This window comes from Ascaphus truei, chromosome 2, assembly GCF_040206685.1.
Source record: "Ascaphus truei isolate aAscTru1 chromosome 2, aAscTru1.hap1, whole genome shotgun sequence".
NCBI lineage: Eukaryota > Metazoa > Chordata > Amphibia > Anura > Ascaphidae > Ascaphus > Ascaphus truei.
Genome location: NC_134484.1, coordinates 488,334,760 through 488,362,087, shown reverse-complemented (window position 1 = coordinate 488,362,087; position 27,328 = coordinate 488,334,760). Strand labels below are relative to the sequence as shown.

Genomic DNA, 27,328 nt, shown 5'->3' with positions numbered 1-27,328 from the left:
TAATAAGTACATACACAAGGATGTATATAACCAATTTATATATATGCAGGCAATAACAACTCTTATAGCATACACTATTAACACTCCCCCGAGGGGGTAACTCCACCATGTAACTCAGTCCTCACAGTGTCTCTCACTCCACTAGGAGTGTACCTGCCCACCACCGTGTATCCCCACACCGTGTCCACAGCCTAACCCCTTTGTCCCGTGGTCAGCGCTGCTACTATGTGTAATTATAATGAGTATGGTATACGTTGGTGCACTTATGGGGGTACCTGCCGAGCACTCCTGCACTCGGGCCTGCAAGCAACTTCGCAAAGGATCGGCCGCTTGGTGATTCCGTCTGATCCCGTGTTTCCTCGCACGGGGTCCGTCAGGGGCGATCCCACCCTGGAGATAGTCTCTGTCTCTGGGGCACAGACTTTGAGCCCAAGTCTCCTTTTAGGAAGTGCAGCGTCCGCTGTGTCCCTATCTATCACTGGCACTAATGTGACAAGTCCCCTAGGGCCTGTCCCTATAGCACCACAAGCTGGGAGGGACTCAGGACCTATCTGGGGCCTAGGGGGGTTTCTGGCCTAATGCAGTGGGTCACAGACCCCTGCACTCACCTCCTTCCCCTAGCTCTCCTGGTCCAGCACTGACTAGCGTGACTCAGCACGCAAAATGTATCAAAACCCTCTCTGCAGTGAGATCCTAAGCCCTATTGGCTCGCTGGCGTCACGTGGGGTCCCCTAAGGCTCATGGGACTCGTAGTCCCTGCTTAAAGCCTTCCCTGGTAGGCTAGGGTTTCGCGGGCTGCCACTGCGCATGCGCAACTCATCGGGGCCGCCAGAGCCTACTGCGCATGTGCGGATTCATTTACAATGGCGGCGCCCTGCACGGGAGCCGCCGGGATCCTCCGGAGCGCCGAAGCACTCCCTGCATGGCCCCCACCCTCCAGAAGTGCCGACGGGTCTGCCGAGTGACCCGTGGCAGCGGAGGTGACGAGGAGGGGGGTCGCGGGACAGGTGGGACCTGGCTACATATACTATACATTTATGTACATTCAATTATTGATTTAAGTATAGGAATATAGTAAGGATTCGGTGATTGTCCCATATTATATTTAACATCTCCCTCGCGAGTGTTTCTGATTTCTGTTCACAAATGGTCTATCTGATTAATTTATGTTAATAAACACAGTACTGACATTATACTAGATTAAAAAAAAAATTTTTTATCAAATCTATATAGATTTTATATTATATTTAGTAAATCATATATATTATTTAAACATATATTATGATTTAATAGTATAGTTTTATATAACGTTATAGTTTATGAATTAATAGATATACAAACAAATAGTTTTAAGCATCATGACATATAAACTTATATATCTGCACCATGGTGGTGTTTTCCTCTGTCCTTGCTTTGAATCCAAATCCATCTGCTGCTGCTGCTCCTCTGGATCTACATGGAATCTATGTGCCTTGCACTCACACTACAGAATGTGTGACATTAGGTATGTTTATTATATGTAACCTATGGGTTAATAGATGTGAAATAACTATGCAACCAATTGTTGTAAGGCTAAGTAGATTGACACCTCCCTCCAGAGATCACTCACGCTTGCCCGTGTGAGTGGATGCAGTATTCCTCTGCTTTTCTGATTTAGATACAGTTGTCTACCCCAGACATATATTTTATATATTCTGTCTTGTCCCTTATGCATTTGTTTTCATTTCATTTAACTCTGAGGACAACATCACAACCCATCCCCGTGGAGAAGACCAGAGACGCTTTACTGCACACCAGAGGAGAAGAAAAGCACAAGCAGAAAGAACACAGAAGAGAAAACACCTAGAGTAAAGATACCTTGATGTGAAAGCATTTACACAAGGCCGTGTAAGTGTTTATGTTATTTTACACCTCATTTCACATCACAGTTTTATACCATTGCAGTATATCACACGTCTGTATAGTCCCTCAACCTGTGCTCCCCTATTTTTTGTCTGTTTTCCTGTATTACCAAGGATCCTGGATAGGTCCTTTTTGGGGTTTTGAGCAGCGGGAAGAGTTTCGGAAGTAGAGGGGACCTTTAAGTACTCTTCAAGGTTGTATTGTTTAATTACAAGAATTATATCACCCCATAACTATTCAATTTAAGGTAGCGCCCGGGCTTTTCTGTACATCACTGTTCCAAACATCCCAATACCTGAGGCAGCAACCCACCTTTTAGAGGTAACCAGATTATAGGGGTTTTACCTCTATTAGTACATCCAATCTAAGTTCCTCTTTAGACCAAATAGGGACTATGGAAATGGAAACAACTGTAACAACCATTAACATTTTCGAGAAGAGATTACAAAAAGAGAGAGACATGGAAAGTAGGATGAAAAACACAGAGGAAAGAGAAGATAAAGAAATAATTAGTGAAGAATTTGACAAATTAGACAAACTCCTCAAAAAGGAGACAAGAAAAATATTAGATAAGGCATATTTGGAAGAATATCTAAGGGTGAATAGGATCCCTAGGGGTCTAAGGACCAGTAAAAAAACGTCCTTCGATTTAGAAGAGATCGAGTACACTGTCATGTGGGAAGGCATACTGGACACTTGTGGCAGGGACCTAATCAAGCTACTAATTGAACATCACAAATATACATTGGGAAAAATAGACGAAGAGGTAAACCAAATTAAAGTCAAATTAGAGCCACTAATGGAGCACCAAACTTTCCTAGAAAGGAACAAAAAACTCTCGGATGAGATTGACGCCCTTGAGAAAAGTTTGGAGATCAGTAAAAACAGTAAATTCAAACGCGACAAGGAAGACTATGAGGAAGGGCTTAATAAAAGATGGGATAAAAGTGGGTGGAGTAAAAATCCCGAGAGAGGTAGAGACGACAGTACACATACCCCAAGGAGATTTAGAACTCAGTCAAATGAGAAGAAAAAAGTTAAACACACCAACATCACAAAAGATCCTGTCCCCCCACCTCCCCCACCTGCCCCCCCAAAGAAAGAAAGAGAGCCATGCCCGGAAATGGACAGGAGAGAAAGAGAGAGAAAACCAGCAGATAGGGGGGAGCCCCATCATTATAGACCTTACTATCACAGTAACCCTTACCACCAAAGGGAGACTAGTAGATATGAACCTTATGATAGGAGTCACCAATATAGAAGGGACCATTGGAGTCAAGAGAGAGCAAGAGATTGGGATAGACAGCAATATTACGAGAGAGAAGGAAGAAGCGAAAGGGATGAGAGGAGAGAGAAACATCATTGGAGGGAGACAAGAGAGGACCATTGAGATAGACGGGATAGATCAAGACCGAGGAGGGACGAGGAAAGGAAACAGAGGCATATCAGCCGATCCCCAGTGAGGAACCCGGTATGGGAGAGAACCAAACAGGATACTGCGGTATCTTTTTTAGACCAAAGTCCCCTGCAGGGACAACTTTTACAGAACCAACAGGAGACACTCACAGACAAGGGCACGGAAGAAAGCAACAGAGGGGAAAAAAGAGAAAGAGAGGACAGAGAGGGAGAAGGAAGCAAGTCAAAAAAAGCAGCAAAGTAGGAGGAGTATTTAACATAAGCAAAGTTAAATTGAACCAAACACAAGTTGATCTAATAGCTAGGGGCCTAAATTTTGCCCCAGCAACCAAACCCAGTGGCTTCAGTATGTTCCTAGACGCAAATAAATTCCTAAGACAGCTTACTATTAAGCGTTTTTTCCTCAATAAGGATGCCCAAAGTAGGGAATTAACGGGAGCAAGGCAGGAGACACAACTTGTGAACAGTGCAGAAGATAGTTTCGTCCATTCAAGACTACGGGAGAAGTCCAAGTTTAACCCAAGTGGCAGCAAGGGACATTATTTAGAGGTCTATCATCAACTGATTGCAGACGACCTTGAGAAATTGACTGAGACCTCAAAAAAACTTAAAGATAACCTCAGCAGAGAGGAGAAGGAAGCCCTGAAAGTTCTAGTGGAGGATAAGTCCATCACCATCAAACCAGCTGACAAAGGGGGGGGGGGGAGTGATGGTGATGGACACTGAATATTATCTACAAGAAGCAGGGAGAATCTTAGGGAATGAAAAAACTGTTAAGTGACCCGACAAAGATTTAAAAAAAAGAACTAGACGTGATCCTAGACAGAGGGAAAAGTTTAGGAATATTAACAACGAAGGAATGGGGCTACATACAACAGGAAAAACCAATTTTACCAGTGTTTTATTTTCTACCGAAAATACACAAATGCTTGGAAACCCCCCCTGGGAGGCCGATAATATCCGGCATTGGGTCTCTTACGCAAAATCTGAATATGTAGACTTCTTCCTTCAAAAATACGCGACTGCAGGCAAATCCTATTTAAAGGACACAACGCAGGTCCTAAATATATTACAGGAGATTAATTGGCAGGACGATTACATACTGGGTACATGTGACGTTAAATCCCTATATACATGCATAAGACATCTAGACGGTATAGAGGCAGTATCAAAAGTAATGTCTAAAGACACTCTCATCAAAAAGGAACAGGGTACTTTTATTTTAGATAGTATTAATTTTATTTTAAGCCATAATGTCTTTTGGTTTAATGACGATCTGTTCCTACAACTGTGTGGGACCGCGATGGGCACGCGGTTCGCCCCAAGCTTTGCCAATATTTTTATGTCAAACTGGGAGGAGAACACAATATGGTCAAATAACCCCTTCAGTGCCAATTTGGTTTCATGGCATCGCTATATCGACGATGTGTTGTTCGTGTGGAAGGGGAGTGAGATACTGCTAGGAGAATTTATTAACCACATAAATAAAAACAACATCAACCTAGAATTCACCTCGGAACACAGCAAGGACACAATTAACTTCCTTGATTTGACGATTTATGTAGAACAGAGCAAAATTAAAACAAAAACTTTTTTTAAGCCCACTGACGCAAACAACTTTCTTTTGTCCTCCAGTTGCCACCACCCTAAATGGCTTAATAACATCCCCTATGGCCAGTTCAGGAGAATTAAAAGGAATTGCTCGGACCACGAAATATTAAAAAAACAGGCACATACGCTAGAGGGAAAATTTCTAGAGAGAGGATACCAACCCAGAATTATTAATGAAGCAGCCAAAAAACTGGAAGCAATCCCTAGAGACGATTTGTTGAAAACCAAAAAAAAAGGAAAATGAGAGCAATTTTAATTCAGCTTTTATTACAACTTACAGCATGGAAGCAAACAAAGTAAGGGACATTATACATAAGCACTGGCATGTGGTCCAGAAGGATCCAATCCTAAATGGACACATTCCAGACATACCGAGAGTTATATTCAGGAAAGCTCAGTCTATTAAAGCGAAATTAGCACCAAGCACTTTCAGGAGAACAAAGACTCCAAATGAGAATCAGTGGCTACCCCCTCCAGTGGGCTTCTTCGGATGCCAAGACTGTAAAGCCTGTAAGCAAGTAGTAAAGGGGGAGAAAGCATCTTTTAGCTCAAATACCACAAAAAAGGCTTTTAAAATAAAGCAAATGATAAACAACATACTCAGTTCTACAGTTTATCTGCTTGCCTGCCCTTGTGGCCTCCAGTACGTGGGCCGCACGTCAAGACCACTCAGGGTCCGAATACTGGAGCACTTGGGCAATATACGCAGGCAGGTAATGACACACAGCGTCTCTAGGCATTTCAGCCTATGCCACGGAGGTAACCCTGAAGGTTTAAGTTACAAGGGGATTGAGAGAGTAGACCCACATTGGAGAGGAGGGGATAGACTCCTGAAACTCTGCAGCGCGAGACATACTGGATCTACAAGTTGAAGACCCTAACCCCGAAAGGTCTAAATATAGACATAGACCTCGGGGCCTTCATCTAACCGACAGTATGTCTCGCAGGATACACAGCATTTGGTGACACGTATGTTTCTCTGCAAGTCACCATATGTTTTTATATAGACATCAGCTATTCCATCAGATCTAAGTTGAGCATGACTATGTATTTATCCTGATACAAGACATTGATTTTATTCTGTTTTGTCGTGTTCTATTCCAGATAACATGCTGGTCGGATCATGCATCAATAGAGCTACGATGCACACAAATTAGACCGGTTAGCCCGGGAGCAAATTGGAAAGTTAATGAATCTCTGATTAAGATACCGGACCTAGTGCAGTCGGTCAAAGAGGAGATAAGGCAGTTTTTCCAAATTAACATGGGCATTGTGGAATCCCACGCAACGCTGTGGAAAGCTCACAAAGCCACGATGAGGGGGGTATTGATAAGTTTAGCGGCTAGGAGGAAGAAACAAAGGGACGCCAAATTGGCACAGCTATATATGAGGTTACATGAGCTCTCTGCACTCCATAGGCGATCAGGTAGAGGGGACACTTTAAAGGAGCTGAAGGACGTAAGGATTGACCTTAACCTCCTCCTCACTTCCCGGGCCGAAAAAGACTTGAGTTGGACGCGGATGAAATTATTTGAGAAAGCCAATAAGCCGGACACCATGCTAGCTAACAGAATTCGAAATAGGCAACCAAATTATAACATACATGCAATTAGGACAAAAACAGGAGAAATATCCTCCAACCCCAAACACATAGTGGAAGAGTTTAAACACTATTATGAACAGTTATACAATGGGGAGAAGGTGACTCATAACCCAAAGACGAGCAGTACGTTGCAGGCGTTCCTGAAGGACGCGGCACTACCGAAATTGGACAGATTGGAGCGCGAGGCACTGCAGAAGGATTTCACACTAGAGGAACTAACAGAGGTCATCAAAAACCTAAAGTCCTCTAGAGCCCCGGGTCCGGATGGGTGCTCCAACTTATATTACATGAAATTCGTAGGGATCTTGGCCCCGCACATGCTTAGATTATTTAACTGGGTTCTGGTGGGAGAGCCCTTCACGGAACAGATGCTCCAGACGTCGATTTCATTGATTCATAAGAGGTATAAAGATCCCACAAATTGCCAAAGCTACAGGCCAATATCGTTAAAATTTACTCTAAATTATTGGCCAATAGATTGAGCGCTGTCCTGCCCAGGCTGATTCACCCGGATCACGTTGGCTTCATTAGAGATAGACAAGCGGCTGACAATACCAGAAGGATTGTAGATATTATTGACTTTGTTAATGCCAACAGGATCCGGGGACTGGTGTTAAGCTTAGACGCGGAGAAAGCCTTTGACAGGATAGACTGGCCATATATGGAGTCCACACTTGGGGCATTCGGGTTCGGGGGTAAAATTTTAAGGGCAATAAAAGCATTATACACAGGCCCGGCAGCCAGGGTGATTCATCAAGGCTTCCCATCAGAGCTGTTTAAAATTAAAAAGTGGTACCAGGCAGGGCTGCCCGCTATTGCCCTTGTGGTTCACCTTATGCGTGGAACCACTAGTGGCACAGATTCGTAGTAATCCGGATATAGCTGGAATCCAAATCCACACACAAGAACATAAAGTGGCTTTGTACACGGATGACATTATTCTGACAATGACGAAGCCGCTTACCTCGCTACCCAACCTGTTTGACCTACTGGAGAAATTCAGCAGAATCCTCAAAATGTTCAAGGTCATTTATTGTGAAACATATTTCTTATACAAATGCATTTCATTCTTAATAAAATGTAAAAAAGCAAATACATTATAGTATATTTTAAGAATAACAAATGTTTCCATAAAAATGTTACCTTAACTACAGCCACACTAAAACCCCTTTCTTCACCATGTTATTTTTATTTATTTATAAAATGTTTTACCAGGAAGTAATACATTGAGAGTTACCTCTCGTTTTCATGTATGTCCTGGGCATAGAGATAAGATGACAAATAATACATGGTTACAAAAAGTTACATAAGTGAACAGGGTATACATTAAATACAAGACATTGCATGCACAGTTAAAGATAATATATATTATAGGCGTATGTAACAGTTACAGACCAGATTAAAAGGTGAGACAGCTTTAGTTTTGAAAGAACTTAAACGGGTGGTGGATGCGACTGAGAATGTTGAGAAATTTGACATTAAGGGGTTCTAACGTAAACAGCACTGAAATCTCAGCAGCCATTTTGGCAGACTATCCTTGTCGGCCATTTTTGTCTTGTTTGCTATAAGTTTTGTATGTCATTCAGTCTGTGTCTGTCTTCCATATGTTATGTGCTGATTTCTGTGAAACTTGTCTGTGTGAACGTGAGAAAGCAGAGTGGTTGTTGGGCTCTCAGTAGATTCTTTGTATCCTTTGCCAGCTGCAAATGATGAGGTGATGAGGAAGGAGTATGTGGGAGTGTGGGGGGTAGAGAAAAGTCCAGACAATAATGAGAAACCTTGGTAGAATTAGCTAGTCTGAGATAAGCACAGTTTCTCACATTGTAACTCTGAAACAAAGTATCAATAATAATGTGGAGGAAAGGTTACTGAAGCTGATGTAATCCTTTTAGCTGATTTACATATATTCATTTTGTTTCTTTATTATACAATTACGTTATTTTTATGACGTACAAGCGACCTCATAAAGGGGCGTATGTTTTCGTTTTTAGGGTATAAATATGTCACAGCATATTAACTGTTAGAGAGCTTTTCTATAGAAGCTTTCTCCTGTGTACACTGAATAAACTCATTTGATAACTACATTTTTTGTTGTAACATTTTTACAGCTTTAACACGAGAGTCTCCGGTAGGTTGTTCCAGTTTTGGGGTGCACGATAAGAAAGTTTATAATTACCCCCTCGACCCCCCTTCTCCTGTACACATTAATAGGGCATGGGGAGGCGAGGGTTAATGGGCAAGGGGAAGGAAGGGGTCAAGAGGCACGGGTGAGAGACGAGATAAATACGGGGGAGGAAAGAAAGGGGTTGAGTCATGGTGGAAGGGAAGGGGTAAGAGGCATGGCAGAGGGGAAGTGGTTAATATGGAGGGGTGAGATTACCAGCAGGAGGATTCCTCATAGCTGCAGCATGTGAAAGTCAAGGAGCTCCCAGACTCTCTCCCACTCCACTGTCTCTAACAGACCCACACAGTCCTCTCTCTGACACAGTCCCCACCCCCACGCCTCTCTGCCAGACCCACTCCCACGCCTCTCTGCCAGACTCACCCCCACTCTGTAGCTGCTGATAGGAATGCCATGGTAAGACGTAATGGCAAGTATTGCGTTACCGTCCATTTTTATTACTACAGTATGCTACTGCTATATTGCCAAACCCTACTTTGAACAATCACATATTTTATCTCATGTATGAATCCTCATGTGTGTAAGGAGGCTGATCCTCTGTGAAAAGCTTTCCCCCCACTATGTACATGGAAATGGTTTCTCCCGTGTATGAATTCTGTGGTGGGTGAGGTGGCTCATTTGAGAAAAGCTTTGCCCACACTCTGTACATGTGAATGGTTTCTCCCCTGTATGTATCCTCTGGTGTAAGAGGAGGTTGTTCTTAAACCTGTGCAGTCCAATTAATTTTCACAAAGTGCGCCAGCAAGTCTAATTTATTTTCCAGAAAAAAAACCACATACAGCTTTTTTTTACTGCTCGCACACTCACACTGCGTGCGCTCTCACAGGGCACACTCTTGCTGCTCTAAAGCTCTTATCTTTGCGCGCGCGCAGTCTTTCTGCATACCTCCGATATCAGCTGTTTTGTCTGCTGGGGCTGGGGGGTGGAGGAGCGATCAGTGCGGCTGCTGCGAGAAGGGTGTAGCCCTTTTTCTGAACCCTCCCAAAGGAACTACTGGTCGCTGTACAACACCTGCGGCTCCAGGAGATCAGAGCCTCCGCTAGCTGGGAGCCTGGGGTAACACTCATACACTTACTTAGCGCAGCGCCTCCACTCACCCAGGATCCCCGTGATGTGAGATTCCCCTGGGCAAGAAACATACAACACCATATGATTGTAACTGGTTTTACTAATAATAATGCACGGTAGCAATAACACAACATGTACACTTATACTCTAACGGTATAACCTTAACGTTTAACCTTAGTGGCTCGGCCACTCTAATCAGGAGCAACGTCTCCGTCTCCTCACCGCGTGCCCCACACACCGTGTCCATATATATTAATGTGATGGTATAGGCTCAGTTCTTTAACCACTCGCTCAGTGTTCCTAAAGAGTTTAGCCTAGGGCGGGATTAGCGCCTGTTGACCGGTGTTGGTGGACTTGTTGTTATAGTACCTGCCGGTCACGGCGGTGACCGGTACCTCTTCGTAAAGGGTCAGATGAATCAGCGGTCTGTCTCCTGGGTCTCAATGTCCAGCCGTCTGGTCCCAGACAACTCGCCAGCAGACCTGCTCCGCACGCTTGTCCCTTTGTCCCTAGCTGGTACGCAGTACGGTGATGCTCGATACTACTTTAGGCCGTCCCTGAAGCACAGCAACCTTTGGTGTCTTCAGGGAACACTCCTAGGGGCCTACGGGGTAGCCTGTCCTATGCAGGTGGGTCACTGACCCCCTGCACCCACACTACCTCTCTTCACCACCCGGGTCCCCTCTGACTACTTCTCCCTAACCTCTGCAGCAAACGCACTACACTCACACGGTACCTGCAGCAACCCACTGCACTCACACGGTACCTGCAGCAACCCACTGCACTCACACGGAACCTGCAGCAACCCACTACACTCACACGGAACCCACTGCACTCACACAGAACCTGCAACAACCCACTGCACTCACACAGAACCTGCAGCAACCCACTGCACTCACTTCGTACCGGCAGCAACACATTGCACTCACTCCGCACTGGTAGCAACCGCACTGCACTCAACCTGGTACCTGCAGCTACACTGCACACACACACACTGTGCCTACTTGTCAGTGCTCACAGCACAACCAGCCGTGACACTGACAAGACTGCACACTCACACCTAAGGACAGGATCCCTAACCTAGGGGCCATCCCTCAGTACCTACCCACTACCCTGGTGGGGATTGGGGCCTGCCTGGGTTCTGGGGAACTACCTTACCTGGTGTAGGAGCCACTTGCTCCCTACACCCTTCCTTCCCCTTCCTGCTCCCAGCTCCAACTGCCAAACGTAGTCCCCGCAACATTGTAGCCTTCCTCCACAGGAGAAGCTGCAAAACCCTATTTGCTGGCTGGCTGCACGTGATGTGGGTGAAAGGACAATCCCCAGAGGCTGCTGGGAATTGTAGTCCACTCAGGACTTCTTTAGCCTTGGGACCGCGTGTGCTACACTTACTGCACCTGCGCGACCAATGCGCACGCTCGCGCAACGTGTCATGGCGGCCCCCGCTAGACGGATACGCCGCAGAGACTCCGGGGACTCGGAGCACTCCCTGCTCCGGCCCCCACCTTTGCGTTGGGCCGGCGGGTCCGTCGCTGCATCCGGCGGCACCCGCGATCGCTCGGCACGCTAGAGGGGGTCTCTGTAGGCAAAATAAGACCTGGGCTACAAGGGGAATCCAGGGGACTCACAGCCAACACAAACCACAAACACAGCCCCTCCTACCCAGATGTCAGCTGCTTTGTCTGCCTGTGCGGTTCGGTGCAGGGTTGGGGGGGTGGAGGAGAGGAATCAGTGCGGCTGCTTGGAGAAGGGGAGTCACAGCACACACACAGCCAGCCTGCCCTTCCCTCCCCCCCACCTCCGATGTCAGTGCTGGGAGAAGGGGAATGCAGGGGAGTCACAGCACACACACAGCCAGCCCCCTCCCTCCCCCACTACCTCCGAAGTCAGTGCTGGGAGAAGGGGAATGCAGGGGACTCACAGCACACACACACGCACACACGGACAGCCCCCCTCCTGCCTCCGATGTCAGCTGCTTTGTCTGCCTGTGGGGCGGTGCAGGGCTGGGGGGGGGGTGATCAGTGCAGGGCTGGGTGGGAGGGGTGATCAGTGCAGGGCTGGGTGGGAGGGGTGATCGGTGCAGGGCTGGGGGAGGGAGGGGCGGGGGAGGAGGGATCAGTGCGGCTGCTGAGAGAAGGGGAATGCAGGGGACTTGTGCTGCAGCTGGCGCCTCGCTCCACATCTTCCTCCCTCCTCCTGATCCGACATTGGACCGCAAGTGTCAAAATATTTTGTCGGATATATTCCGACATTGGACCGGAAAGGGTTAATACAGAATGGTTTCCCACACTCTGTAGATGTGAATCATTTCTCTCCTGTATGAGTCCTCTGGTGTCTGAGGAGACTGCTCTTAACTGTGAATTGTTTCCCACACTCTGTACATGTGAATGGTTTCTCTCCTGTATGAGTCATCTGGTGTCTGAGGAGGGTTCTCTTAATACTGAATTGTTTCCCACACTTTGTACATGTGAATGGTTTCTCTCCAGTATGAGTCATCTGGTGCCTGAGGAGGCTTTTCTTAATACTGAATTGTTTCCCACACTCTGTACATGTGAATGGTTTCTCCCCTGTATGAATCCGCACATGGATGAGGAGTCCCGCCTTTGTAGAAAAGCTTTTACTACACTCTGTACATGTGAATGGTTTCTCCCCTGTATGAGTCATCTGGTGTCTGAGGAGGTTTTTCCTCATTCTGAATTGTTCCCCACACTCTGTACATGTGAATGGTTTCTCCCCTGTATGAATCCGCACATGGATGAGGAGTCCCGCGTTTGTAGAAAAGCTTTTACTACTCTTTGTACATGTGAATGGTTTCTCCCCTGTATGAATCCGCTCATGGATGAGGAGCCACGCCTTTGTAGAAAAGCTTTTACTACACTCTGTACATGTGAATGGTTTTTCTCCTGTATGACTCATCTGGTGACTGAGGAGGTGGCTCTTAGTACTGAATTGTTTGCCACACTGTACATGTGAATGGTTTCTCCCCTGTATGAGTCATCTGGTGTCTGAGGAGGTTTTTCCTCATTCTGAATTGTTTCCCACACTCTGTACATGTGAATGGTTTCTCCCCTGTATGAACCCTCTGATGATTGCGGAGGGTCCTCTTAGTACTTAACTGTTTCCCACACACTGTACAAGTAAAAGGAGTCACTGCTGTCTGAATCATCTGGTGTGAAAGAAGTTTCCCCTTCAGTGAGAAACTGCTCCCACCATCTGTACATGTAAAGGTTTGCTCCCTAGCGGGGACACAAAGGTGTGTGAGCAGGTCCCTGATCAGTGAGAAGCTTTTGCCACACTGACAACAGAGAAAAGGCTGAGCACCACGGCTTCTTCTTAAATCTCTCGTATACCTTTTGCTGGACCCATATTTAGAGTCCGTCTCTGCTGTGTGCTGTACAAGGTCTGTAAATTCACCACCATGTGGCACTGGTTCCTTGCACGTGTCTAAAATGTGGCGGGAATAATTGTTTTTTTAGCACTGCTGGGCTGCGAGGAGTCAGACAGCTTCTGGATGGCTCAGAGCTCAAGTTCTGTTCCTCATTCAGGCCGATCTCTAACAGAAGTAAACAAAAAAGACAGAACAAATGTTTTCAATCTGTAAATCAAATTACTGAACGCAAATTACAAATCCAAAACACTGAAGAATTTATTTCACCAATACTTAATTAACAAAATATTCTCTTCACCCAGGGATTTAAAATTGTGGCACATTTTGGCACATGGACATCCAGTGACCCCTAATGACTGTGGTGGTTCCCGAAGGCCTGAAATGTATTTGTAGCAGCTCTCACAGTGAAATCATTGATACATATATAACTTGTATTTATTACTGTATTCATTATTTAAGGATACATGTACATCCTCCAAATAATTAACATTGAAAATGTCCATGAGAAGTAAAGTTAAGGAACTCCTGGTCTATCATATTAGTGCGTTAATAATATCAACTAAACCAGACAGCAACCTATAGTGTAAAGATACTGTAGATGTAAAGATACTGTAGATGCCCATGTATGTATGTCTTTATTTATATAAGTAAATGGTGTTGCTGGATTCAACTAAAGAAATAATTATATATTATCAGTATAGTAACATACCAAAATAAGAGTTATATTCAGTCTATCTATACTATTTCAAGTTTATGATTCCAGCTCTAACAATATATTGAGATTGGGAATGAGGGTTCCCAGTTCCCTTAGTATTTGTCTATATACTCACCTATATACTTTATATATTGCCAAGGATTAGCTTTGTCAATCTACACCACTGATTATGTAGTATTGTGTTTAATATTGCAGACACTGATTTAGTTACTCCCAACTTGGCTCTTATATTCAGTATATATTTTTAATATTTTTAATCTTATTTCTAAATGGGTTATTGATTGATTTTGTCTGTTATCCTTCTCTTCTAAGGGGATAGGCTTAATCCTATATCTATTGTTTCTGTCTATATTAGTTTTCTATGTGTAACATATACATTTGTCACATTTTTTTCATTAAAGTTTTCACATTCAACATTATGGCTTTTTCAGCCAATCGCGGCGCTTTGTGCGCTTTCTCCATTAGGGGCGTGAGCAAGTAGTCAAGAGCGCGTCATAGCGGCGACTAGACTGCCGGCTGCATGTAGATGACGTCACAAATGCCGCGATTTTGGCGCGAAAATGCCTATGGATATAAGGAAGCATCTACGAACCTCTCTTTACACCTTGAGAAAGTCCTTTACGGACGAAACGCGTAGGTGCGCTCCTACCATTGTTTTGCTTTGCACTGACCATTAAAGTACTCTTTTAATACTTAATCCCTGCTTGGAGTTACCCTTATTTTGGCGATCCACTAGCTGGTATGCTGCCAAGAAACGCTGCTGTGCTCCTCTACACCTCCACTGTTTATTTATATAAGGCCCGCAGTGTACTCAGCGCTTTACAGCAGAAACAATACAGTACAGGGAATTATAATACAATAAGTGCAACAAACAAAATCAGACAATAGGAACGGAAATCACTGCCCTGGAGAGCTTACAATCTAAGTGATGCAGCGACTACACTACCCATGTAATCTTCTGACATAAAACCCACAAACTAAACTGCTCCATTTTGTGTCATATTTTGTCAGTCAAATTCATATAATTTCCCAAGCACGCGGCCTTGGTGTAATATTTGACTCCTCTGTTTCCTTCTCTCACATTCAAAACAAAGAAAAAAAGGAGCACTGCAGAAAAGAAGAACTGGAGGCAAAAGTAGAAAAATTAAGAGAGTTATTGAGACACAGCCTAAGTTAAAAGAGAAACCTCCAACGTGTTTCTCGCCATGGGCACTTTATCAAAGAATGGTTTCCTGAGTCTAGAGAGTGTCACGTTATAGGCACTCCCCGCCGGAAACACTGCCTACCTGTATCCTAGGTAAAAAAGTCCCATGGGAATAAAACAGTCCGGGTAAAATATAACCACGGAAAGAAGGCAGAATAACTGTGGGGGAGAAATCCAGCAAAAGGACACAATAAAGAATACAATAACAATAAACTTAAATAGACTCATAAGGACAAAAACAATTAAATGAAAAAGCATCAAATTTAAAAATGGATTTACAGCTACCAGAGATGCCTCTCCGATTCAGCTCCCAGTTGGAGGTCTATCCTGACCAATGAGAGAGCTAATAGCATTCGCGCGAAAACCGCACGGCATCTCTGGGAAAAGTGGGCGGGGTTTCCCCTTCATAACTGCGAGTAGTGGAGACGCGATTTCACTCTTTGAAAAAGGGCTGCATAGCCTGAAACGCGTTAGAGTTTTTGCTGTCTCCCCCCCTGCACCATGTCTCAATAAAGAAGAATTTTAACCCCTTCATTGCTGGTGTTGACCCCATCCTTCAGCTGTGCTCCGCTGCTATCCTTGGATAATCTTCATTATGGTTTGACTGGTTCTAGGCAGTGGGTTTAAATCAAGGAGAGACCAGGGCACTCCAGAAGGGTCCAATCCGCTGTTACACGGCATAGATCAATTCCGCTCAATCATCCAGAAACATTGGGAAGTGCTCACCTTGGAGGAACACCTTAAAGAGTCAATTGAACCAGGACCAAAAATTGCATTTAGAAAGGCTAAATCCTTGACAAACTATCTTTCGCCTAGTTTATTTACCTCCAGGTCAGACCGTGTCCATGAATCAAATTTAATACACGGTTTTTTTTTTTTTTCAAATGTGGTAAATGCGTATTTGTTGCTATCCCAATCCTATCAAATCTATTGATATTGTACACAGTAAGAAAACACACACAATTCCAGTTTTTATTCATTGTAATTTTGTGATTTATTACTTAACCTGCGGTTGTGGTCGAGGATTCGTTGGGCGGACAATCAGACAAGTGAAGGTCAGAATTATGGAGCATATTCTTTCTATTAAAAAACTAGATCAGATGCTCCCAGTTTCCAAACATTTTACAAATTGTACATTGGGAAACTTGTCCACCTTTTCATTTTTCAGCGATTGAATCTATACCTGTCCATACACGAGTGGGTTGAATCTATACCTGTTCCTACACGAGGGGATTGAATCTATACCTGTTCCTACACGAGGGGATTGAATTTATACCTGTTCCTACACGAGGGAATTGAATTTATACCTGTTTCTGCACGAGGGGGTGATAGAATTAAACAGCTTAATCAGCGTGAGATGTTTTGGATCCACTCACTTAATACTCTATCCCCTTTTGGGATTAATACAGAATGGGACCTAAAACATTTTCTCTAAGCTATATTATTCCTTTGCCCATTCTCAGGTTATATAATACTGTGTGTGTTTCATATACATTTGTTTCTATCATTGAGATACATATGTGTCTCTCTCTAGTCACATTTGATGAGTAGTATTGTATCCTTGATATGGCAATTTTCTCAGTGTGGTGTATTTATTTACATCTTATTCATTATGTACAGTTAGGTCCGGAAATAATTGGACACAGACACCATTTTCATAATTTTGGCTCTGTACGCCACCACAATGGATTTTAAATGAAACAACCGAGATGCAATAGAAGTGCAGACTTTCAGCTTTAATTCAAGGGGTTGAGCAAAAATATTGTATGAAACGTTTAGGATTTGCAACCATTTTCATACACAGTCACCTTATTTCAGGGCCTCAAATGTAATTGGACAAATTAACACAATCATAAATAAAATGTTCCTTTTTAATACTTTGTCGAGAATCCTTTGCATGCAATGACTGTTTGAAGTCTGGAACGCATAGACATCACCAAACGCTGGGTTTCCTCCTTTGTGATGCTTTGCCAGGCCTTTACTGCAGCTGTCTTCAGTTGTTGTTTTATTCGTGGGTCTTTCTGCCTTAAATTTTGTCTTCAGCAAGTGAAATGCATGCTCGATCAGGTTGAGATCAGGTGATTGATTTGGCCTTTGCAGAATATTCCACTTCTTTGCCTTAAAAAACTCCTGGGTTGCTATAGCAGTATGTTTTGGGTCATTGTCCATCTGTAAAATAAAGCGCCGTCCAATCAACTTTGCTGAATTTGGCTGAATCTGAGCAGACAATATATCCCTATACACTTCAGAATTCATCTGGCTGCTTCTGTCTTCTGTCACATCATCAATAAACACTAGTGACCCAGTGCCATTGTAAGCCATGCATGCCCATGCCATCACACGTGTTTTACAGATGATGTGGTATGCTTTGGATCATGAACCATTCCAAGCCTTCTCCATACTTTTTTCTTCCCATCATTCTGGTACAGGTTGATCTGTCCAAAGAATGCTGTTCCAGAACTGGGCTGGCTTTTTGAGATATTTTTTGGCAAAGTCTAATCTGGCCTTTCTATTCTTGAGACTTATGAATGGTTTGCACCTTGTGGTGAACCCTCTGTATTTGATCTCGTGAAGTCTTCTCTTTATGGTAGACTTGGATAATGATATGCCTTGCTCCTGGAGAGTGTTCTTCACTTGGCTGGATGTTGTGAAGGGGTTTTTCTTTACCATGGAAAGGATCCTACGATCATCCACCGCTGTTGTCTTCCGTGGACATTCTGGCCTTTTTGTGTTGCAGAGCTCGCCAGTGCGTTCTTTTTTTTTTTCTCAGAATGTACCAAACTGTTGATTTGGCCACTCTTAATATTCCTGCTATCTCTGTGATGGATATTTTTTTTTTTTTTGCAGCCTAATGATGCCCTTTTTCACTTGCATTGAGAGCTCCTTTGACCGCATGTTGTGGGTTCACAGCAACAGCTTCCAAATGCGAATGCCACACCTGGAATCAACTCCAGACCTTTTACCTGCTTAATTGATGATGAAATAACGAAGGAATAGCCCACACCTGTCCATGAAACAGCTTTTGAGTCAATTGTCCAATTACTTTTGTTCCCTTGAAAAAGAGGGGCCTACATATTAAAGAGATGTATTTCCTAAACCCTCCCTCCAATTTGGATGTGAATACCCTCAAATTAAAGCTCATATACTGCACTTTAAGCCCATATTCATTATTTAAGTGTAACTTGAATTTATTTTCGTACACAGCCGAAATAATAAAACTTGTATCAGTGTCCAATTATTTCCGGACCTAACTGTATATTCCCTTTATCAAGATTCAAATTGTTCTTTGCCTTGGTAGTTGAATTTACATTTATTATATGTTTATTATTACATGATTATATTATTTGGTGTTACATTTAATTTAAATAATTTTATTCTCTCCACATCTTATCCATTTTTAAATTTGATGCTTTTTCATTTAAGTTTTATTGTTCTTATGAGTCTATTTAAGTTTATTGTTATTGTATTCTTTATTGTGTCCTTTTGCTGGATTTCTCCCCTACAGTTATACTGCCTTCTTTCCGTGGTTACATTTTCCCCGGACTGTTTTGTTCCCATGGGACTTTTTTACCTTTTTGATACAGGTAGGCAGTGTTTCCGGGGGGGAGTGCCTATAACGTGACACTCTCTAGACTCAGGAAACCATTCTTTGATAAAGCGCCCATGGCGAGAAACGCGTTGGAGGTTTCTCTTTTAACCTAGGCTGTGTCTTAATAACTCTCTTCATTTTTCTACTTTTGCCTCCAGTTCTTCTTTTCTGCAGTGCTCCTTTTTTTCTTTGTTTTGAATGTGAGAGAAGAAGGAAAGAGAGGAGTCAAATATTACACCAAGGCCGCGTGCTTGGGAAATTATATGAATAGTATTTGTGACTGACAAAATATGACACAAAATGGAGCAGTTTAGTTTGTGGGTCTTATGGCAGAAGATTACATGGGCAGTGTAGTCACTGCATCACTTAGATTGTAAGCTCTCCAGGGCAGGGATTTACATTCCTATTGTCTGATTTTGTTTGTTGCACTTATTGCATTATAATTCCCTGTACTGTATTGTTTCTGCTGTAAAGCGCTGAGTACACTGCGGGCCTTATATAAATAAAGACATACATACATGGGCATCTACAGTATCTTTACACTATAGGTTGCTGTCTGGTTTAGTTGATATTATTTTTATTTTTTTTTCCAATTTTTTTATTGTTTTAGAGAGACATAACAAATATATCACCTTGATGTATTAACAGTGTCACTTGTCCATACAACAAAAAGCATTAACAGTTTGTCAGCACTAGTTCAATAAAATATTTGCGATAACACTGTCTTTGAACAAGTGTGGTCTGTCTTCTTATTTCCGGTTGTGTTAGGGAAGCAGCTGCTTCCGTAGGCGTCTCTCGTGAACTTAACAAAGGAAAGAGAAGAGCATAGGAAAGAAGAAAAAGATGGGGGGGGGGGTGGAATGGGGGGGGGCAGCCCATTTGTCGGGACTTTCTGTATTTATTTCTATTTCTATGGAGTCCCTAATTTCCTGGCCATATTTCCCAAATTTTATGAAATTTGTCAGTTTTTTGGCTCAACTGTGCTGTAAGGAGCTCCATCATCTTTATTTCCCTTAGTCTCCGTAGGACCGTCGGCCTAGAAGGCGCGTTCACCTTTTTCCAGGCAGCCGCAATAACACAGCGGGCAGCCGTCATTACATGAGTGATCATCTTACTTTCTGCCGTTCCTAATTCATCTATTGGTTTGGCCAGCACCATGGTCAGCGGTTCCACCCCAACCTCCACCCCTAGGTACTCTATGATCAATGTTTGTATCATGACCCAGAATACCTGAATTTTTGGGCAACTCCACCAAATATGAACCATATCTCCTTTTTGTCTGCATCCCCTCCAGCACAAATCCGGGGACCCGGGGAAGATCTGCTCAGCCTGCTCGGGGTTAGGTACCAATGAAATAGAATTTTATAAATATTCTCTTTGGTCGTGGTGCAGATTGACGTTTTTGCAGCTACCTCCCAAATGTCCTCCCAGTCTTCTCTATCGATCTCTGTATTCAGATCTTCTGCCCATTTGATCATATAACTATGTTGGGAACAACCCGCTGATCGCGCCAGGCCCAAATATATCTCTGAAATCAGCCCTTTACAGTAGTATCCCTTCCTGCATAGTCTTTCAAAATTTGTTAGAGGATGGAATGTCGAATCTTTGGAGACTGATTGCAGGTAGTGCCTGATTTGGAGGAAACAAAACACTGGAATATTTATGATTTGGTGTTTCTTCTCCAGCGCCTGGAGTGGTAAAATTATACCGTTATCTACAAAGTCGTCAGCTACCATCAACTTTAACGTCTTGAATTTATTGAGTCTCTGTGGGAACCAGCCTGGTGGGAATTCAGGGTTGTGGAATATAGGGGTTAGTAGTGTTGGACTGGCTGTCAGACCATATTTATCTTTATTTCTAGACCATATCCGCCATGTACATTTCATTGCTCCCAGTTTTAATGTTTCTAAGAGGGTCTCTCCTCCCCTCTCGGTCCACATAGCGGCCGGGAGAGAGGTCTTGTATAGGTAGACTCAAGTCCCACCCAACAACTGGTGGTTGGATCGTTGTTCCACGTTATTGCTTGTTTGAGTTGGGCCGCCAGATAGTATTTAATGATATCCGGGACTGCCAAGCCTCCGCAATCTTTTGGAGCTATCATAATAGATCTAGCTACCCTGGGTCTTTTATTTTGCCAGATAAATTGGAAAATTCTGTTTTGTATATTTATAAGCTCCGGCATTGGAATATCTATAGGGAGAGTCTGGAAATAATACAGGAGCCTTGGTAGGATATTCATTTTGATCGTGGCTATTCTTCCTAAACAAGATATCTGGTATTCGTTCCAGCTCTGGAGGTCCTTTTTTAGCCTCTCAAATAGGGGTGGGAAGTTATGTTTGTATAGCAAATTATACTCCCTTGTTATTTGGATTTCTAAGTATTTAATCTTTGTGGAGTTCCACTTATATTTAAAATTTGCTTGTAGTAATTTAACTTCAGGATCTGATAGCGTTAAGTTCAATGCTTCTGACTTATCCATATTGATTTTATATCCCGAGATTTTGATACATTTCTCTAATTGTGAGTGTAAGTTCGGGAGTGAAATCAAGGGGTTGGCGAGAGTTAGGATAACGTCGTTGGCAAATAGGGATATTTTGTAGTTTGTCTCTCCGATTACAATTCCATTTATATTTTTTTCGTCTCTAATTGTTGCTGCCAAGGGTTCGATAGAGAGAGCAAACAGAAGCGGAGACAAGGGGCATCCTTGTCGAGTACCATTCTTTATGTTTATAGGGTTTGAGTCTCCTCCTGGGAGTTTCACTACAGCCGTGGGAGATCTGTATAGGGCTCTGACCCCTTCTAGGTATGGGCCCTTAAATCCATATTTAATTAGTTTTTGGTCTAGGAAGTCCCACCTAATCCTGTCGAATGCTTTTTCCGCATCCAAGCTCAACAGGATGGCCTTCATGGATGAGAGATGTACATGGTCGATTATGTCTATAATTTTCCTAGTATTGTCTGAGGCCTGTCTGCCGGAAATAAACCCGACTTGATCTATATGTATTAGGCTTGGGAGTATGGGGGTCAGTCTATTTGCAAGAATTTTGCTGAATAGTTGTAGATCCGAATTAAGCTTTAGACATGGATGATGGGATGGCTGTTCCTTCCAGAAACGCATTAAACACATCAAGTAGATACGGGGCCAGAACAGACTTAAATTTTTTGTAGTACTGATTGGAGAACCCATCTGGGCCTGGCGTTTTGCCGGGTTTTAATTGGGCTATTGCATCTATCAATTCTTCTAGGGAGATTTCTTTATTTAGATCTGAGAGGTTACTTTCCGAAAGTGATGGGAGTTTACACGCTTCTAAGTATGTATAGATAGCCTCCGCGTCTGATGATTTGTTTTTTGGGAAATTTAGGTTATATAATTTTTTATAATACTACGAGAATTCGTTCGCTATTTGCGTCTCACAAAGTGTCTTTGTACCTGATTTTGTCAGAATAGCTGATATTTGGGATTTAGCTCTCATACCTCGCAATTTGGAGGCGAGTAATCGGTCGGCTTTATTACCTTTATCGTAATAGTTTTGTTTGGTCCACCGCAACGCCCTCTCCACTTCTTCCATTTGGGTCTGCTTAAGTTCAGACCTGGTTTTATCTAGTAATTTGAATAGTTTTTTTGAGGGATTAGTTTTATGTTTCTGTTCTAAAAGTTGTACTTTCTCCGCTAGCTCATTATAGAGCTTTTGCTTTATTTTTTTCTTATGTGATGCTATGGAGATGATATTCCCTCTGATTGTCGCCTTATGGGCTTCCCATAACATTGCTGGTGACTCTACAGAGCCCTTATTCAGCGTGAAGTATTCTCTGAGTTTTTGTTAAATCTCTATTTCTACATCTACTTGGTTTAACAGAGAATCGTTCCGTTTCCAATTGTATTGGTTAGTTCTATAGAAGGGGAGGGAGAGTGTCAGTGATACCGGGGCGTGATCCGACCAGGATATTGATCCTATATCTGACTGGGAGGTTGCCTGGAAGATATCTTTAGTACCCAGAAAATAATCAATCCTTGAGTAGGTTTGTTGTGGGGGGGAGAAATAGGAGTAGTCCCGCTGCCCCTGGTGCTGTGCCCTCCAAATGTCTGTCAGGGAGAACTCCTTCATTATTTGTCTAAATTCTCTGGCATTTTTTTCCGTGACACGGGGATGTGGAGTCCCTGTGGGGCTTGTTCTATCTAATTCTGGCATTGCTATCATGTTGAAATCTCCTAATAGTAACAATGTAGTTCGAGTTTGGGGATCGATAAGGTCGCATAGATCTCTTAAGAACTTGGCCTGGCCTTCGTTTGGGGCATAGATGTTAACATAAGTGACCTCCACTCCCGACAGAGTACCTTGTAAGATAATGTATCTCCCTTCTGGGTCAGCAGTCTCTCATTTTAACAGGAATTTGACTGTATGCTTAAATAGGACCGCTACCCCTTTTTTTTTTTGGGGGGGCATGATGCATAGTACGCCTGTGGGAAAACCCTCTGGAAGGTATTTGGGGGGGTCGTAGTATTGAAATGCGTTTCCTGTAAAAACAGTATGTCGCCTTTTGTTTTTTTGAACTCTTGGAGGGCAAGTTTTCTTTTGGTGGTTGAGTTTAACCCTCTAACATTTAATGATATTAATTTAAGTGTCGTTTTAAGAGCCATTTATGGTTTTGGTGTGTTTGGTGCGTCCTATCTTTCCCTCCATTTTCCCACGATGGAGGGGGGACCTGCCTTCAGTGCTCCTCTTGTGTTCTGCTTAGTTGTTTTGTGGAATCTCAGTGTCTGGACTTTCCGTGCGGTTAAGCTGGGTTTTGTCTCTGTTTAGCATGGGCTGGGGGAGGTAGGGAAGGATGGGGGGGATAGAGAAGGAGAAAAAGAGAATGAGTTGGCGATATGTGCGCCCCGTCATGGGTACCCCCATCCCTCTAAAGATGGGGGGAAGGGCATAGTGCCCCTTGAGAACCTCTCGGGACGTCCCGTCCGTGCACCCATCTGGGTACACCCGGAACCCCCTGTGGTTAGTCATGTGGTCAACTGGACCTAGTTAAAAGGTAAATTAGTAAACAAGGAAATGTATAACATGTTAACTGTACGTTTCCTGAACATCAGCATAAAGACCCGCCCCGTCCTTCAGTACACGTAGGGTATTTATCCTCAAGCTGGATGGGCCTCTACTCCATGTATCTGCTATTGCTGCCCTCCTCTGAGGTCTATAATTCTCTAGCTGGGACCCCTATCCTCAGATCCGTCTTAATACCCCCTCCCTCGGCGTCTAGCTTCTCTATCTTTGGGGGATATATAGTTGGCTCATATCTTTGGTATTTGATGTTACTACACCTGGGTACCACCAGGGGGTATATTTTTTATGGTCACCTTAATCAACCTCGCCTACCTACTTACTAGATGCAACCAGCTGTCCCCGATCTGCGACAGAATCTAGGGTTCTTTTTTACAGTGTTATGGCCATAATCGTTTATTATGGAGTTGATGTGGTGCTTCCCCACTAGATGGCCCCAGCGGTCTGTAAATCTCGCCCATGGGCTGCCGAAAGAACACTAGATCCTTCTCTGTTACCTGAATCTCACTGGCATAAGTCTCTGGTCCGAGAAACAGGCAAGTGCCGACAAGCCTCCCCCCCAGCCCCATCCCAACCCCCCCCGTCCCAACCCTAACACCAGCGTCCCCGCCCCCCAACCCCCGCGATCACCCCCCCTTGAGGCCCATGCTCAGGGCCTCTCCACCGGGCTCCCATCCCGAGGAGCCGGAGAGAGCCGCGGCCATGGCACACGGAGGGAGGGGCAACCACATGAGGGAGCGAAACCCGTCCACAAGCCGCAGAACAGGCAGCCCCAAGGGGGCGAGGAGGAGGAGGAGGAGGAGGGGGGGGAGGACGCACCCCACGCCCGCGAACCCAGCGCCGGCGAGGGGGGAGGGGGGAAGGAGCAGGGCAGCCCAAGCCCAGGTGCAGCATCAGACTTTCTATTGCTATGGCCATATTTATTTATTATGGAGTTGATATTATCTTTCACCCCTAGATGGCCCCAGAGGTGTGTAAACCTCGCTTATGGGCTGTCAAAAGGATACCAGTTACTCCTCTGCTACCTGAATCTCTCTGATGTAAGTTTTAGGCCCGATACCCAGGTAAGTGCCCCCAGTTTGGGACAGCGGCACCCAGTCCCAGCCCCCCCCCCCCAACCCCAACACCCGCCCCCCCCCCCCGAGCCCCCGCGATCACCCCCCCAAGGCCCATACACAGGGCCTCTCCACCCGGCCCCCAGTCTCAGGAGCCGGAGAGAGCCACGGATACATCACGCAGGGGGGGGGCAACCACGCTGAGGGGCGAGACCCATCCACAAGTCGCAGAGCAGGCACCCCCAGGGGGGGGGAGGAGGGAGGGGAACCCCCCACTCCAACGGGCGGGGGGGCAGAGAGGCAGAGGGGGGGGAGACAGGGCAGGTCAAGTTCGTGCCCAGGCTCCTCAGCAAGCAGATGGGCGTCAGGAACCGAGAGGCCCCCCAAGTCTCGTGCATCCTTCAGGACAGCGGCATGATCCCCAGCTGTGGATTTCTCAGCGTCGCTGCATCCTCGCGGAACTCCGCCTGTCAGGCAAGTGCTCCTCTTGTGGGTGCTGCGAGCGGGGTGGGTAGGGGGGGATCCCCTACTCCTCTGCTGGAGCCTTCTGCGTGGCGATACGTTGTGATGCTCGCTGTGGTCTTGGCTGCTGGTGTTGGCACTCTGTATCCTCCGCATCTCCAGGGGAGCCTTCTTCCCCAGTCTGTGTCAGACCCAGGGCTCGTAGGAACCGCGTGCAGTCCTCAGGGTAAGAGAGCGTATGGAATTTGCCTCCCTTATTTACCACGATTTTGAATGGAAAACCCCAGCGATATTTCACGTTGTTATCCTTTAGCTTTTGGGTCAAGGGCTTTAGCTCTCTCCGTCTGTCAATGATTTTTTTTGATAGGTCACTGTATATTTCAAGCTTAGTGTTCTGAAACTGCACTGTGCCTCTCTCTCTGCTGGCCGTCAGGATCGCTTCCTTTGTCAGGTAGTGGTGTGTAGACGGACGTTCACAGAGGTACACACTTGGAGTCGTTTATAATGTGAAATTATAATAAGGCTTTATTGTGCCTTTTCCTTTTCATCAGGAAATTCATCCAAACATAGGGGGGGGGGGGGGGACAAAGCTTCTATCCACTTGGGAGTATTTCTAGTGAAATATAATGCAATAATTCACATCTCCCTTAGTCAAGCAGTTCTCGCAGCCCCAAAACATATAACATGAAATAAGCAGATATAAGCAGTCTCTTAAGAATAAAAGTCTTATCTGTTTCTTGGAGGGAAAATCTCACTTCCGGGTTCAGCTTCAGGTGCAGTAGTTTTCCCTGTGTCTTGAAATCAACTCTGCTGTGCAGAGCTCAAGACTGGTCAGCTCCAAGGGTCAGCTCTCAGTTAGGGCTAAGGAGAGAGTCACTTCCTGTCTGAACAGACAGGTTTTTGTAAACAATAAAAACCAGGCAGATGGTGTTTAGTAATTAAGTACCAGAGGTTAACCACCACACTGCTGGATTAAAGGCACATTACTGAACAGGGATAAGTCCCCTGTTACATGGTGCAATTTAATGATAACATCTCTTGTTCTTCTGGGATCCGCAGACTTTGGCCCCAGGGCTCTGTGGGCCCAGTCCATCTCCATTTTGTCGATAGTGAGGTCTGGGACCAAATCCTTGAACAGATCTGTCAGATATGGGCGAAGCATATCCGCGTCAACCGTCTCTGGGATATATCTAATCCGGACATTTTGTCTGCGGTCGCGGTTCTCCTGTTCTTCCGCTTGTTCATTGAGCGCCCGTATTTTGAACTGCATTCGGTTAATTTCGTCTTCTACAGATGATTGGGCATGCTCCAGACTGTCAACTTTATTTTTAATAGTGTCTGTGTGCTGCGAGAGACGATTCATATCAGTTTGCAGGGTATGCACTGCTTTAGAGAGATCGTCTTGGAATCCCTGCCTCATCCTGGTGAACAGGTCTTCGAGGTATGCCTTGTTTATTTCCCTATTCACGCTGTCATTGTCGGCCGCACCGCCAGGCCCTTCCCGCGAGTTGGTTGCGTCGCCATCTTGGAATAGGCCGCAGCTCCCTGCGGGCCTCTGACTTGTCGGAAAGTAGTTAGAGACGCTTTGTTGTGCCGGTTTTTTCGAGCGATTTGCCATCTCTGGTGCCTTCTCTTGCTCTCTGCTTTTATTTGGGAGCGTTTTGGGGTCCAGAAACTGTTATTATACTATGTTATGCTGGCGGGGGCCCGGGAGCTCTCCGTTTATGTGTCCATGTGCGGTGACGTCACCGGAAGTCCTCCTTAGTTGATATTATTAACGCACTAATAATATAGACCAGGAGTTCCTTAGCTTTACCTCTCATGGACATTTTCAATGTTAATTATTTGGAGGATGTACATTAAGCATGTCAAACTCAAAGGCTAACAATGGCCAAATAAACAAGGTTTAAGTTTAGGTGGGCCGCAAAAAAACAAAAACTTCCATTTTCATAGAAACGTAGGTATATTTAGAAAAGTACAGTATAAAAAAAAGGAATGATAAAATTAATGTTTTCTTCCTGACACTTGGCATCTCTGACTCTCGCTCTCTGACTCACTCTCTCTCTCTCTCTGACTCAC

The 27,328-nt window shown here is 44.5% G+C and overlaps 2 protein-coding genes across 3 annotated transcripts in view; one reads left to right on the top strand and one right to left on the bottom strand.

The window, feature by feature from the left end:
* Positions 1-27,328, top strand: part of LOC142488445 (uncharacterized) — a 507,675-nt gene that overhangs the window by 206,338 nt on the left and 274,009 nt on the right. The window lies entirely within an intron of this gene.
* LOC142488456 (uncharacterized) lies at positions 11,817-12,739 on the bottom strand. Its single transcript, XM_075588982.1, has one exon. It carries the CDS (start codon positions 12,696-12,698, stop codon positions 12,087-12,089), a length of 612 nt encoding a protein of 203 aa, XP_075445097.1. The 5' UTR covers positions 12,699-12,739; the 3' UTR covers positions 11,817-12,086.

Bases quoted from the DNA above. Each gene is read 5' to 3' on its own strand.
- LOC142488456 (XM_075588982.1), bottom strand. From the start codon at position 12,698: ATGAGTCATACAGGAGAAAAACCATTCACATGTACAGAGTGTAGTAAA.